Source organism: Melospiza melodia, chromosome 14, assembly GCF_035770615.1.
Source record: "Melospiza melodia melodia isolate bMelMel2 chromosome 14, bMelMel2.pri, whole genome shotgun sequence".
Taxonomy (NCBI): Eukaryota; Metazoa; Chordata; class Aves; order Passeriformes; family Passerellidae; genus Melospiza; species Melospiza melodia.
In genome coordinates this window covers 11815157-11829019 of record NC_086207.1, presented here as the reverse complement: position 1 = coordinate 11829019, position 13863 = coordinate 11815157, and the positions used below count along the sequence as shown (strand labels likewise).

The window sequence follows — 13863 nt, the reverse complement described above, 5'->3', positions numbered from 1 at the left end:
CAGCGACCGGGCTTTACAACAGCCGGGCCGGGCCAGCTGCGCCCGGGGCCGTGCGGGCGGGAGGAGACCCAGGAGAGCCCCGGCAACCTCCGGCATCGCGGCACCCGAGACCCAGCCGTGAAGGATCGTGAGGGGATCCGTGCGGGGATCGTGAAGGATTGTGAGTGGAGCGTGGGGAGACGATGAGGGGATGGCGAGGGAGCGCGCCGGATCGTGCGGCATCGTGCGGCGGCCCCGCCGCGAGGGGCGGGCGGTGGATGTGACGCGCGGGCGCGCGGGGCATTGTGGGAGCTCCGCCAGCCCGTCCAGCCGATCCCGGTGGCCCCGCGGGCGGAGCGGAGCAGCGGGAGCGGCAGCGGCGACGGCAGCGGGGACGGGAGCGGGGCCGCCGCCGGCCGACCGGAGACATCTTGCCCGCGCCGTAAGTCACCGCCGCGGTGCGCCCGCCGTGCGGGAAGGAGGGGGCGCGGGGGGCTCTGTCGCGGCGCGGTGACACCCGGCGGCGGTGGGGGGGGGGCCGCGAGCCGGCCGGGCGCGCCGTGGGACGGAGGGTGCCGGTCCCTTCCCCCGAGGGAAACCGGGAGTCGGTTCAGCTGCTCCTTGCTGTGCCTCGGGTGAAGCCGGGAGATCCACCCGCGCCCCGCGAAATGGTGGCAGCGGGGCTGTGTTTCCCTGGAATCCGCTATGGAATGACGGTGTGGGGCTGCAGGCAGCCCGGCGGGGCTGCAGGAGCGGCCCGGGGTGTGGAGCCGCGGTGCCCCGCGTCCCCGCCGTTCCACGCACGGACGGGCTCCGTCCTTGTTCCCACCGCGGGTCGCCGAGCAGGGGAGGATAATCGAGGGAGACTGCGAAAAGCACAAGGCAAAAAACCAGCAGGACTCGTTTTCCGTGTGTTTCACTTCGGGATGAGGAACCCGCGGTGTAAAAGTTACCTGCCTCGTGTGAACGACTTGATTTTAAAAAAGCCTAATGATGTATTTTAAACCGTAAGCAGAGGCTGCGGAGAGCTGCAAAAATAAATGTTTGTCTGGAAACGGGGCTCCTTATTCTTTTCGGACTGTCACTTCTCGTAGAGGCTGCAATATGTCTGCCTGCGGGATTGGAGCAGCCCGTGGGGACTGGCTGGGTGTGGGTGTTCTCCGGGGGCACTGCGAGGGCTGCAGGTGAATGCAGCTTCCCGGGGCTCCGCGCCGGCCCCAGCACGGCAGCGCTGGGACTCACGCTCAGGCTGACGTGTTTGTGCCTGTAGGAGACACTGAGGGCAGCAGACTGATTCTGTGGCTCGCATCTCCCTCTAATCCTTTTGTTTCTTCTGTAATCGTTAAAAGTAAATTGTAGAAGCCCCGTGAAATTGTGTCTGAAGCTAGCAGTTGGGACTAGCTCCTATGCGAGCAGGGTGGTGTAAAGCTGAGGTTGTTTCATTTGTAGTGGTGGAAAGAGACTTGTTTTTGAAATATACTTGGATGAGACTTGTTATTTATCTCTTGACCATGCAAGTGAACAACCATTTTTTCCCCAGGACTGTGTGTGGCTGTCACTTAGCAACAGGTCTGTAGAGAACTTGGCAGATCCACTGCCTCCCCCATTCTGAAGAGTAAAAGAAATAAATTAGCAAAGGAGCAAGAGTGCCATTAATAAAAACAGTACCTGGGTTCTCAGGGACAGCCCAGAGTTGAGAGACGTATGTTGGAACAAGACAATTACAGTTGCTTTGAAAATTATGTTTTAATGCAGTGGGGTATGAAAGATTTTGCATCACTAGAAAACTACCCAGTGTATTTGGGAGTTTGGGGCTTTTTTTTTTAAGTGTTGTGAAAGAAAGGTATTACATTGTTTACTTAGTAATGGTGCGAGGTTATTTTGCTGCATTATGTTTTGTAACCTTTTGCACTGAAATCTAGGCCTCCTGGGTTTCTGAACAGTAACTTTGTTTTGCTGTGTGTGCTGTATACCCTTCTGATTGCCAGTAAAGCCAAATGTTGACAGTGTAGATTAAGCCATAACTGATATAAAAACTAGCAGGACTAGAAGTTGGCTTAATGACAGTAAAGTCAGTAAGGTGCTTAAGAACTGCTTATTTTGTAGATCAGCATGAGCAAAAAGAGAAGTCCACCACTGCAAGCTTAGTTTTAAAAGAAACCAGTGTGTTTAAATTTGTTCTTAGGAGTTGCCTAGTTCTGCCAATACGTAGCAATGAGCTTTGATTAAAGGTATTCTCTTGATAAGGTAGGTGATATAATCACAGTCTGGAAGAATAATCATGAACCTTTGCTCTCAGAGAAGTACAGACATATTTTTGTGCAACACTGCCAGCTAGGATCAAAGCCTGCTGTCTGTTCCACAGAAAAGGTAGTCTTACCCCAGCAAGGTTATAAAGCAGGAATAAAGGGGCAGAAATCTGTAACTGATGCCACAAGTGGAGAAAAGAGCCTCCAGATAGATCCTCCATTGGGAGAGGAAATGTTGGCCCTGTGGGCAGTGCTGAGCATTAGGTTTTGTCATCTCAAGAGGTAAAATTGGAGAAGAAAAATGCAGCAGTTGTGGAAAGACTGCAGGGCTGGCTTGTTTGCTTGCTTGGGAAGGATGCTGAGAACACACAAAGAAGCCACAGTTCCTTACCCAGGCCCATTCTAAAGACAGGATGGTCAGGATTCAGCTCAGGGTCCTTGTTCCAGGAGTGATGCAAGAATCACACCATTCATGACCTCCTTGATGGATCAAGTTCTTGCAATCCATTCTCTCAGCAGTATATTGTCTATTCTAAATTTTGTTCTGCATTTGAATTTTGCCTTGGAAGCATCCACATGAATTCTTTATTATGTTTTTATTTTCCTACAGAAATGTTAAGGGACAAAGTTGTTTTCGAAGTGTTATTTAAAGCAGTTTTTCTGCATTGATTTCACAAATGGTCCAATGACTTAAGGCCCTCTGTAAATTATTATGCTTTCTATCTAGCCTACAAAAACCTGTAATGTATAAATAGTTATTTCAGGCCAGTTCTCCCAGCAGTGGTCAGTGAAGACAATTGTATTTACGTTTTCCTGGCTATTGGTGGCAGGATGCCCAGCAGAAACTCTTGTCACACTCCCAGCACTGTTCTTAATGGAAGTTTGCACATTAAGGGGTATTTGTTTTGGTGTTTCAGACCCACTGTGGGAGGGAGGGACTTCTGCCAGTTGAGTACAATTGTGCAGCAGTATTTTGTTTAGCAGACAGATTTTGTGAAAATGCTATTCCTCTTTGTTCCATCCTTTATGTCACTGCTATAGGAATTTTAATTGTCTTAATCTTCAACAGAAAGTACACCTATTGTGCATCCCTAGATTGGGAGTGTTCTCTTGGTTTTCCACATGAAAATAAATGTATGGTGCTACCTTCTCAGATGAGAAGTTCATGGAGTTATGGAACAACTGTTTTACAGCTGTTTTTCACTCTCCTGTGTGTTTCAGACCTCAGAGAGTTACTGCTTTGATAAAGAGCTTGAGCTAAAGTTTGAAATCACATCAGATCAAATATTAACTGAGTGATTGGCTCTTTTTAGTTCTGTTGTTCCCTGAAACCACAGTCCCAGGCAGAGACACTGTTGTGCCAGGCAAGTATTATTGGAGACCATTCTATACCATTTTATAACTATGCCAGAGTAGCTTCTGATTAACTAAGAACAGAGCAAGTTCATTGTCACAGCAAAGTTAAATGCCCATTTTCAGCAAGAGTTCAGTGAGTGGCTATTATTATGGGACACAAATAGATTTAAGAGAGAATGGCAGCACTTACATTGTTAATCTTTTGAAACAATGGAAAGAAAATAGTATTGCAGTTAATCTCTTGTGATACAAAATGAACTTTCCAGCTTAGTCTTTGTACTGAAAGAAAAATAATTATTATATCTTAGTATTATTCTTATTGTAGTTGTGATCTTCTGGATTCCACTACTTACTGATCTGATGATGTAGACCTAAATTGAATCATCTCTTTGCTAAGTGCAGTTAAAACACCAGTGTCAGCCCACAATCAGCACAGTCTTTATCTGACAGCAGTAAGAGTCATAGTAATTTGTTTAGTCATTAAGAACCAGTACCTGAAAACTGTTAATAACAGACTGGGTTTATTACTGCTGTTTAATCAAGGTGCCAAATCAACTGAACTAATCAAGTGCTGGTATTTGGAATTTGGGTATCACTTTACCAGGATGTTCAGGCTGTACTTTAAAAAATTATGTGATGTTAAACCTTTCAGAAAAGCAGATGCCTTTGTGCATTTGAAGAAGATGGTATTTGAAAGTGTAGTTCAGCAGAGTATCTGTCTTCACACAGGAAAATATGGCCAACCAGAGTTACTCCAGCCAATTTCAAAGACAAAAATGTTAATTATGCTGATTTCATCACTACACCTTAAGGTTGTTTCTTAGGAAATGTATTTCTGACTTGCAAAGACATGACAGCAGAGGAGCCTTGCAGCTTGAATCCTTGCTGTGACCAAATTAATACATCATCAAATCTTATTTATGCATTTGGAGATCTTAGAAAGCAGTGTGAATCTTTCCACAGTCTTTAAGGAGTTTCAAAAGGCTGTGAATCAAGTGTTAAATTCTGTATCTGCATCCAAGCATGGCAGAGCCACTGAAGAATATAGTGTTAAATTTGATTTGAAGTCAAAGGTGAACTCAGATACTTGACTCCTCAATGATATCCCCTAATTATCACAGTGATAATTTTGTGAACTCTCACATTGAAACAAAAGCATTTTATTATCAAATATTTGGAGAGACTTTGCAATGTATTTGGTAAAATTCTCAAAAATTCCATGACAAAGGCAGGACAGAAGAAAGAAAGGAAAGTACTGGTCCATTGACTGTGATTTATTTAAAAATATATTTACTTACTTTTATTACACTGCTCCAATCTTGTCTGAACTATGATGCGTGTGATAAGGTTGCCTTCGGTTGCCTCTGATCTGTGGGCTCCCAGTGACTCAGCAAACAGCTCTAGTTCATTGGTGTTGGCAGCATTCCAGAGTTTCTGGTGTTACAAAGATAAACCATTTCAGAACATGGAAGGCATACAGCTTTCTTTGGTTTTTGATCTGTTGCCATGCTCTTTGCATTTCACCTCAATGCATTTTCTTGTGGCTTTTGCAAGTGAAATCTCTTTCTGTTCTCTTTTTTGGTGGAGAACTAGAAATAGGGAAGAGGCATTTGAGAGTTGGTTGGGCCATCCTGCAGCTCAAAGGCAGGACAAACAGGTTCTGCAAAGTAATGATCCTGAATGCACAATTAAGCTCTGAAAAAGGTTTCCATGCCAGGCTCTCGCCTTCCAAATGGTTACATGGTTGGTAACAGTAAAAGTGGTACTTGAAACCTAATTGAACTTTTCTTCCCTCCACCTCCCAACATCTGAGCAATCTGAACATACAGGGAGGGATGAGATCCTTGAGATGGGAAGGTCTGAAACTCATCTGTATCACATTTTACCTTTAATACTGAAAGTTTCAGAAGTTCTTGTTTTTTTCATTATGCAGCTCTGTGCACCAACACCTTTCAGATTCAGGCAAAGTTTCTCCTTAGAAATAAACTTGCAGCTAGAAAGTTCTTTAATTTTCCATATAAGGGGGGATCAGGTGAATTGGCAAGCTGGTCACATTACTCACACTAATATTTAGGATACCCTGGACCTAAGTGCATAAGATGCAGGGAAAAAATAGCTGTAGAACTTGCAGAGGTGATAAAGTAAGCTTATGAAAGAAAAAAAAAAAAGACACCATTTTATATATGGGTTGGTGTTATTCTGTATTACTACCTACTTTACTAATGCTTTGGTGCAGTTGTTGCAGCAGCTGATAGCTAAAATTACATTCTCCCAAAGAAAGAAAACATTAGGAAGTAAGGATTTCCATATTCTCTTCCAGCTGTTCTGATATCCCATAAACTCACTAAATGATTAATAGAAATTTACTGCTTAAGGCTTGCAGGCTTTCTCTAGAAAAATTATGGTTGTCATCACTGACCTCTCAGTTACAAACCAAATATCTTGCAGGGCAGCACAGATATTTCTTATGCCACTTTCCATGGTGTTTGATTCAATGAACCTCTTAACATTTGAGGTTAAACATCCCTAGTCCTGTTGATGACAATGGATTATGAAATATGAAAATAATTGCTGGCAGAAGGTCTATAGACAAGTCAAAGCCCCACCCAGCCTTCCTGCTAACAAAGACAGAGCTAGCTAGATGAGAAAATGCAGTTAAATGGATGTTTTTAAAATCATTGGTGAGCTGCATTTGGGTCATTTCTCAAGACAAGAAAATTGGCTTTTGTCCTCTTCTTCACAGAATAATGGCTGTTACAGAGCTGATGAAAGGAGAAGGAGCCCTTTTGATGTCTTCCCCTTTCCAAAGATTCCTATCTGTTTCTGGACATGAGTTTCCTAAACATAGTGTGATCTGATCTATGAAGATGGGATTATTTTGTATAGCTTTTAAAAAGAGTAAACTCATAGCATTTAATTTACTTAATGTGCTGTGCAGGTGTAGATTCTGATGAATGGAATGTGGAAGTGGAAAGGAGAAGAAAGCTCTGAGACTCATGTTCGTTTGGCTATTCTGATGGTATTTGTTTGGCACTTATGTAGCCTGAATCTTATTGACTCATTGAGAATTGAAGGGCTGCAGGATGTGTCAGCACAGAGCAGAAATTGCAAAACCTAGAAGTGGGGTTGATGAACCTGTTTTGCCTAATTCTGAGATCACTTCATTGTGGATTCAGGCATGTGGAAAATACAGTTATGTTCATGAGGGCAAGGAGAGAATTCAGGATAGAAAAATTGGGGAAGTAGAAAAATAGTGTGATGGGAAAGCAGGACTCAAGGGGGCTTCATTGTGGAGGGTATAAACACATCAGTGAATTTGCCATGTGTGTTAGGTAGGATTTGTGCAGCAAGGGAAGAAGTGGGGTGCACAGAGACGTGTCTGTATCCCTGGTGCATTCTGTTGGTTTCCTTGGAGTTCAGACATGAGGGAGGGGAGAGATGGGAAGATGGGCACTCTCTCTTTTCCTCTGAGGTAATTTCAAAACCCAGTGAGTTGCCTAAACCTTCAAAGACACCTTGAGAGCCTGTGAACCCTTCACCTCTTTGGATTTGTCAGTTTCTATTTACAGTCTGAGCAGAAATCAAAGAGAGGACAGAATATGTTTGACAGCTGTATCAGCAGTAGGTTTCCTCAGCGAGATAAACTGAGATACAGTTGTCAGCTACGTGCTGGGTGTTCAGAACACTGTGCTGTCAGGGAAAGGTGGCAGATAGAAGATTGTCAGGTTCCTGGAGGGAATGTTGAAGCAATATGGTCTTCAGTGTAGAGATGGCTGAGTTTTGGTAGGTTCAAATCTCAAGGGGGTTATTTCGGATCTTTCTAAAAATAGAACATTTACTGTACAGGAGGTGTATTTTGCCATCCATAGGCCTTTGTTCTGTCAATTCTCACACATATGGAAAATTGAGGTTTTTTAAAGGCAGTGAATACACTTTATGAAAGCTTTAGTGGATATGGTTTCTCCTAGTTTGGAAGGTAATTATGCATGAACCTAACTGCCCTACCAGAGCTGTTCAAATGCCCTACCAAAAGGTTTTCATGGAGATAAGGGGGCTGTGTCAGTCTCCTTGCAGAAAGCATCCTCTGCTTCAATGCAGAAGTTCTGTTTTAAATTCAGTACCTATCACTCTGCTCCATTAGTAGTACTGGGTTTGATCTGCTAGGAAGTTCACAAAAGTAGATTCTTAGGAAATAACTTGTTTTATATGTTTTCTGTATAAAGTTATGCCAAATTACAATGGGAAGTAACATTCTGGAGGAAATTATTTTAGGTTCTTGTTGTGTATATTTTAAAAAGGCAACTTGTCTGTATGTTTTAGACACTGTAATGCATTGCCTACCTCAAAATGCTGATTTGCCTTGGAATTCAGTGTGTAGTCTTAAAGCATCAGCCCTTACTAATAACCTTTTATCTTTTGTTCCTTTTTTTTTATTTCTTTCTAAATATAGAGTGCTGTTTCAGACCTGATACAGACAAGATGTCCAGCAGGGGTGGAAAGAAGAAGTCAACCAAGACTTCCCGCTCTGCGAAGGCTGGGGTCATATTCCCGGTTGGAAGAATGCTCCGCTACATTAAGAAAGGCCACCCCAAGTACAGAATTGGTGTTGGTGCTCCTGTGTACATGGCTGCTGTACTGGAATATCTAACTGGTAGGTTTTGCTGAGTTATGTGAAATAGTAGCAGTAAAAGTTAAAGACAAACTGAATTTCCACAGAAAAAAACCCAAACAAGTGAAAAAAGTTACAGCTGAAATGTGTGTTTTGCATCACACATCTAAGCCAAAATCAGGGTACCCTCACCCCTGCCTCAGAGCCTTGATGACTTTTGTTTACTCCAGTATAGAATTTGCTTTCACCACTCGTAAACATACTCTTTCCACGTAGTCAGGGTTCCCACTGCCATCAGTGTGTGTGGACTACATTGTTGCAGTTCTCCTCGCTTTGATTTTGTGCCTGATGAGTTTGTTTGGGTTATAATTGTCTGGTAAGCATATACATTAATTTTAAATAGAGAGTTTCTCCATGTTTACACAGGGCTGAGACTGCTTACAGCCTTGTTTAAACATTTTTGTTCAATTTGCAGATTTCTTTTCAGACTGTTTGCAATTGCAATTTGTTTGATTGAGTCTGTGTATACATGCAAACTCTTCATCTGCCCTAGATCTATGTAGCTTATTTGCTTACAGTTGTAGTTCTAGTTCTGTTCCCTTCATCACATCAGAATGAGAATACCTTAAATAACTATCTCACCTTCTCAAGAACAAAAGTATTATTTTTCCTCCATTTAGAAATAAGCTTCAAAGGAATAAAATGCTTTGCCCAATGACATAAACAACCAGACGTGCAAGTAAAGATCTTTATATAGCTGATTTGTTCTCAGACAAAACTTGAGACATTGCAAGTTTACCCACTCCAAACAACATTGCAAAAGCAGTCTTTTGACAGAAAACCCCAGTAATAGCATCAATATATGGGCTTTTTGCAATAATGGTTTGCTTAAAATAAAAATGGATAAGAAGGCTCAGTCACCTTCATGTGGCCAGACTGATGTCTAAGTATATATCTGTGGTGTAGGGATCTAGCAAAAAACTCAGGTGCCAGATAGATGAGTGTTTGGAGCCAGATTCTATTAGCATGACTAAGGAAAAGTTTAAATTGGATTTTATTTCTCAAAGCAGTGTTTCTTTTTCCAGTGCATCTGCTTGTGTCGGTGTTCTTGCCATAGGTTCAAGTGTTTCAATGAACAGGAGACTTTAAGCTGTATTGGTGTGCTGAGCCTCTAAAAGGTACAGGTTTTTCTTTGACTCAAGCACAAAGTTATAAAGTATTGACTTTTCTGGGAGTATTTAAAACTGAAGCAACCTGACCTTGCCACAACATTAGATATGTTTTATAATGGCTCTTGACGTTGAAGGACAGAAGATTTCTTCCTATAAAGTTTCTTCTTCCCCTAAAGATGAAGGCTGGTAATATTACCAAATAATTAATAGAGTGCTTGTTTTCTGTAGGGTATTCATACCATCAAATATATATTTTTTCCACCTTCACTTGTCAACATTCAATATTCTTTATTTGGGCCTTTTCTTTAAAAGAATGCTTTTAAATTTCATAGATGGCCTTAAAAATTAATATTTCCTTTAGCTAGGTTGCTACTTACAGCAATAACAATTCAAATAAAAGGCTTCTTAGGGTGAAGAGTGCTTTGAATGCTATCCTTTTAAAGAAACAGAGCAATACAGGTGAGCTTAAGGCTCGGCTAATGAGCAGCACATGTTATGGGTTAAATGATTTAGTGTTGACTGAGGCAGTGATAGTTTAGGCAATTAAGAATAGGCTGGGGAAATAAAGTTGTTTCTTTAACTGCTGTGCATCTTGGGAACTTGTCTGAGGACATTACCAGCAACAAGAAAAAAAAACCCAAGGAAAATAACATATATCACTTTAGGAAAAACAAAAGGCAGGAGGAAAGAATAGCTGAAGGAAAAAGTACTTTCCTTCTTTATCCCTTTAACTATTTTTAGGCAGTTTTGCTGTGGTTTTTCTGTCTCCTTGGAAGGCTAGGTAGATAATCCTAGTAACCTGCCGAGTATCTCCTGGCTGTCTTTCATTCCTGTACATTAGATGCATCTCAAAAGCGCAGATACACCTTTCTTTCCAGAGCTGGTACTGGTTTTATCGTAGAATTATTTGGGTTGAAAGGGACCTTGAAGTTCATTTTTTTCTAATCCCTTTTCCATGGACAGTGGTACCTCCCACTACACCAAACCACATCCAGTCTGGTGGCCTTGAACCATCTTGGCCATTTCCAGAGATGGGGCAGCCACAGCTCCTCCAGGCAACTGTGCCAGTACCCCAGCACACTCACAGGAAAGAATTTCTTCCTAATATCTAATCTAAATCTATCCTGTTTCAGTTTGAAGTGATTCTCCCTTGTAGTCCCATCACTACAAGTCCTTCCCTCTCCAGCTTTCTTGTAGACCCCTTACTGTTTCAGTCTGGTGGGATTTTTTCTCCTTTCTCTAAGTTTTTCACACAATGTATAGTATAATTTTTAAGGCTTTAGTGCTCAGTATGTTTTCTGAACTTCAGGTCATTCATCTTTTTCAGTGTAATTCAGAAACAGCCCCTTGAAATGGAATGCTTGGAGATTTTTGGTTTGTGTTCTTTTTACCTCTTGGCAGTTATTACTTCACAAAACCAGAGAAATCCTGACTTCTCTCCAGGAGAGTTTTTAAAGAACCTTATGTTAGCACATGGTCTGAGACCAAATCAAAGCATTTCAACCATTTCAAAGTAAAACCAGGAACGTGACATAATAGGAAGGAGACCATGTGAACTGGCATGCTAATAAATTGGCTAAATCAAAAGGCAATCCTGTGTATCCAGGAAGGAGAACTATAAAATATCAAAAGGAGTCATAGGAAAGAGAAACTTTAGAAACAAAAATGGGAGTGGAAATGACAGAGACATGACCTAATAGAAAGGAACCTTCAAAGGTTTAAAAACTGGTTCATCAGGGTGCAGAATATGGAACCAACTTTATTTGTTTAGAAGGTGAGGTGCTAAATTTTGCTGGCCTTTTCTGAGGTTTAACCTTGATGTAAATCTGAAATTAGCCCTTAATGTGGTCAGATCTGGGATTTTCTGTTCAATTTGAGATTTGAAATTCTGAAATGCTTCCAGCTGTTCAGACTTGAAGGTCTGTTCTGGATTCACCTGAGTTATGACTTACCACTTTGGACTTAGCACTTGAAAAGTAGCTTATTTTTATCATTTATCTACAACTCCTCATCAGAAAGTAAGGGTACACATTCTGTGATTTCACATGTCCTTAGATTTCAATATACTTCACATTTAAACAAGTTGCACAGTGAGTATCCTCCTTTTCTTACTTATTCACTAAAGGTTCTTGTTACCTTGAAGTAACATTAGAAAATAATTCTCTCATCTTGTATCTTGTTTGGTTTATTAAGCCAAGTTGCTTATTGCTTCCTTTTTTTATTTATGGAAATAATGTGTTATGTCCACTGCAAATAGGATGCAAGTGTGTCTTGCATGGGTAAATGTGCAGAAAGTACCTTTGAGTGTTACCAGTATTGAGGGAGGTGGATATGCTTCCTTTCTTTACACTGGAGGAATAAAGTGGATGCCCAAGAACTATAAATGCACAGTTCTTTCTTTTCCTTCTTTGAAGCAGCAGTTCATGCAGTGCTTCCTGCCTTGCAGGGAATAGTCAGAATGGTGGATCAGTTCTGCAACATAAGCAGAAATTAATTTTAACCATTATCAACAGTTTTCAGTTGGTACATTCTGTGTTGGTGATTCCTATTGTCTTCTTTCCTTATTGCACTTATTTTCCAATGGCTCCTTGCCTATTTGTCTTTCCAAACGTGGACTTCAGAAAACTGCAATTCCCCCCATAATTTCTCTGCAAAGTAGTTCATCAGTATCAGTTTATGTCAAAAAAGAGCTCTAGGTCAGTCAAGAGAATGGCCACAGACTTCATCTGAGGCATTGCAGCCACTCACATGAATTCTGGTGGTTTGTATTTGTCAGAGCTGGTCCTGCCATACATCTCATCAAGTATGGTCTTTGCAGGCAGGAGAGCTTGCACAAGTTACATTATCCAACCTTTCTTGCTAATGGAAAAAGATACTCCTTTGCCCTTGAAAAACAGAAATCTCTTGAGCATATTTAAAGGCAGAAAGAGCCAGGCCTGCAAGTGATTTCTGCTCCCCCCTCCCCCATCATCTGTTCTACACTGTAAATAATTTTCAATTGCCAAAATGTCATAGCAAATGAGGAGAAGGAGAAGTTTATAAAACAGCAGGAGCACAGGAATACAGAAGAAATGAGACTGATTTATATTTGTTACATACATATGAAGGTAGGAGAAAATGTTAAATACCTGGTTTCTCCATTAGATCTTTTTTCAGCTGTGTTTTTGGGGTTTTTTTGCACAGAGGTACTGTTGATCATATATTTTCTTGAAATGTAAATTAAGCACTTCTTGAACCCCATGGTTAGAATTGCATCTGAGGCATTCCTGTGTTTACCCAAGTTTTTGTTTTCAGGCTTTCTGATGTCACCAGAATCAAATAATGGGAGTTCATGTGCTGGAGCTCAATTCATTGCATTTTTATCTTGATGAATTTTCAATGTGGGAGACATTTTTGATCCAGCTGCTGATTGGCTGCAAAGGAAAAGTCCTTCCTGAGAGCAGTAGGTTTAACTGCTCGCTTCAGATGCTCATTTTACAATGTCCAAGCTGAGCAAATTGAACTGCTGTTCACCTCTTGTGTTCTGCTCACTGGCCAAAATCTTCACAGGGTCACAGAGGAAAACAATTATTTGCCCTTTTTGTCAAAGCAGATGTTGCACTGAACTCCTGCTTGGAAGCAGAGGGAGCTCAGGGGTCCACAGTAAAAAAGCATTAGGTTAGAAGCAGATTCAAGTTCCAGGCAGTCTGAGACTCCCATAAATAACCATCCTTGGAGAGTAATGAAATTTAAGAAGATAATTAATTGACAATATCTTTTTGATACCGTTGAAAAGTGCATTCACTACCAAGATGCATTTCTTCTATTTAAACAGGCAGCTTTAGAAACACTACTTCACTTTATGGTGGTGTACCACAAACTCTGTCCCAAAGACACCAGAGGTAAATTAGGGGCTCGTAGGACCTGTGCCTTCCCTGAGCAAGCAGGAAAAAATCTTTGTATGTAGGGTGCAGCAGGGTTGTTTATGGCAATAACCTCACAAGCAGAGACCTTTTGACTGTATCAGCATTGGAAAACTCCTTTGTAACATTATTTCTACATAAGACTTGTGCCATGCTCTCAAGTGAAGTGTCATTATCCCAAATTAAAATAGCTCTGCTTGTAAGAAGTGCAACTTCAGATATAAAACTTTGCACTGTTATCAGCTGAATGACCAACTTTCTGAAATATAAATGCATGAATCAGTGTCTTTTGAATGTATATAAATTAAGAGTTTTCTTTCACTGATAAGCCAGCCCTATAAGCACTTAGGTACATGTGTCTGTTTTATTGTGTAGTCCCGTAAACTTCCATGGATCTCTGAGTTACAAAAGCTCACTCAGTACAAAATTCCTCACCTGATTACGGTCCTGATGTATTCTCCAAGCTGCACAGGTCAGGTTTGATGAAAAACTGTAAGAACCACCAAGTGTGTTTTCTTGTAATAAAAGCTCTAACAGTGCATACTGCTATGTCAGCATAGTTCAAAGGGGTAAATATGCAACATTGTGACATGTGT

At 41.4% G+C, this 13863-nt stretch overlaps 1 protein-coding gene across 4 annotated transcripts in view; it reads left to right on the top strand.

Annotated features, from left to right (window-relative positions):
* The first annotated feature begins 317 nt into the window (after positions 1-317).
* LOC134424718 (core histone macro-H2A.1) overlaps positions 318-13863 on the top strand; it is a 42799-nt gene continuing 29253 nt past the window's right edge. For all 4 annotated transcript variants that reach the window (XM_063168706.1, XM_063168704.1, XM_063168705.1 and 1 more), the window contains exons 1-2: positions 318-421; positions 8035-8235. In XM_063168706.1, coding sequence (XP_063024776.1) covers positions 8064-8235 — 172 coding nt within the window. In that variant the 5' untranslated portion in view covers positions 318-421; positions 8035-8063. The remainder of the gene's footprint in view (positions 422-8034; positions 8236-13863) is intronic.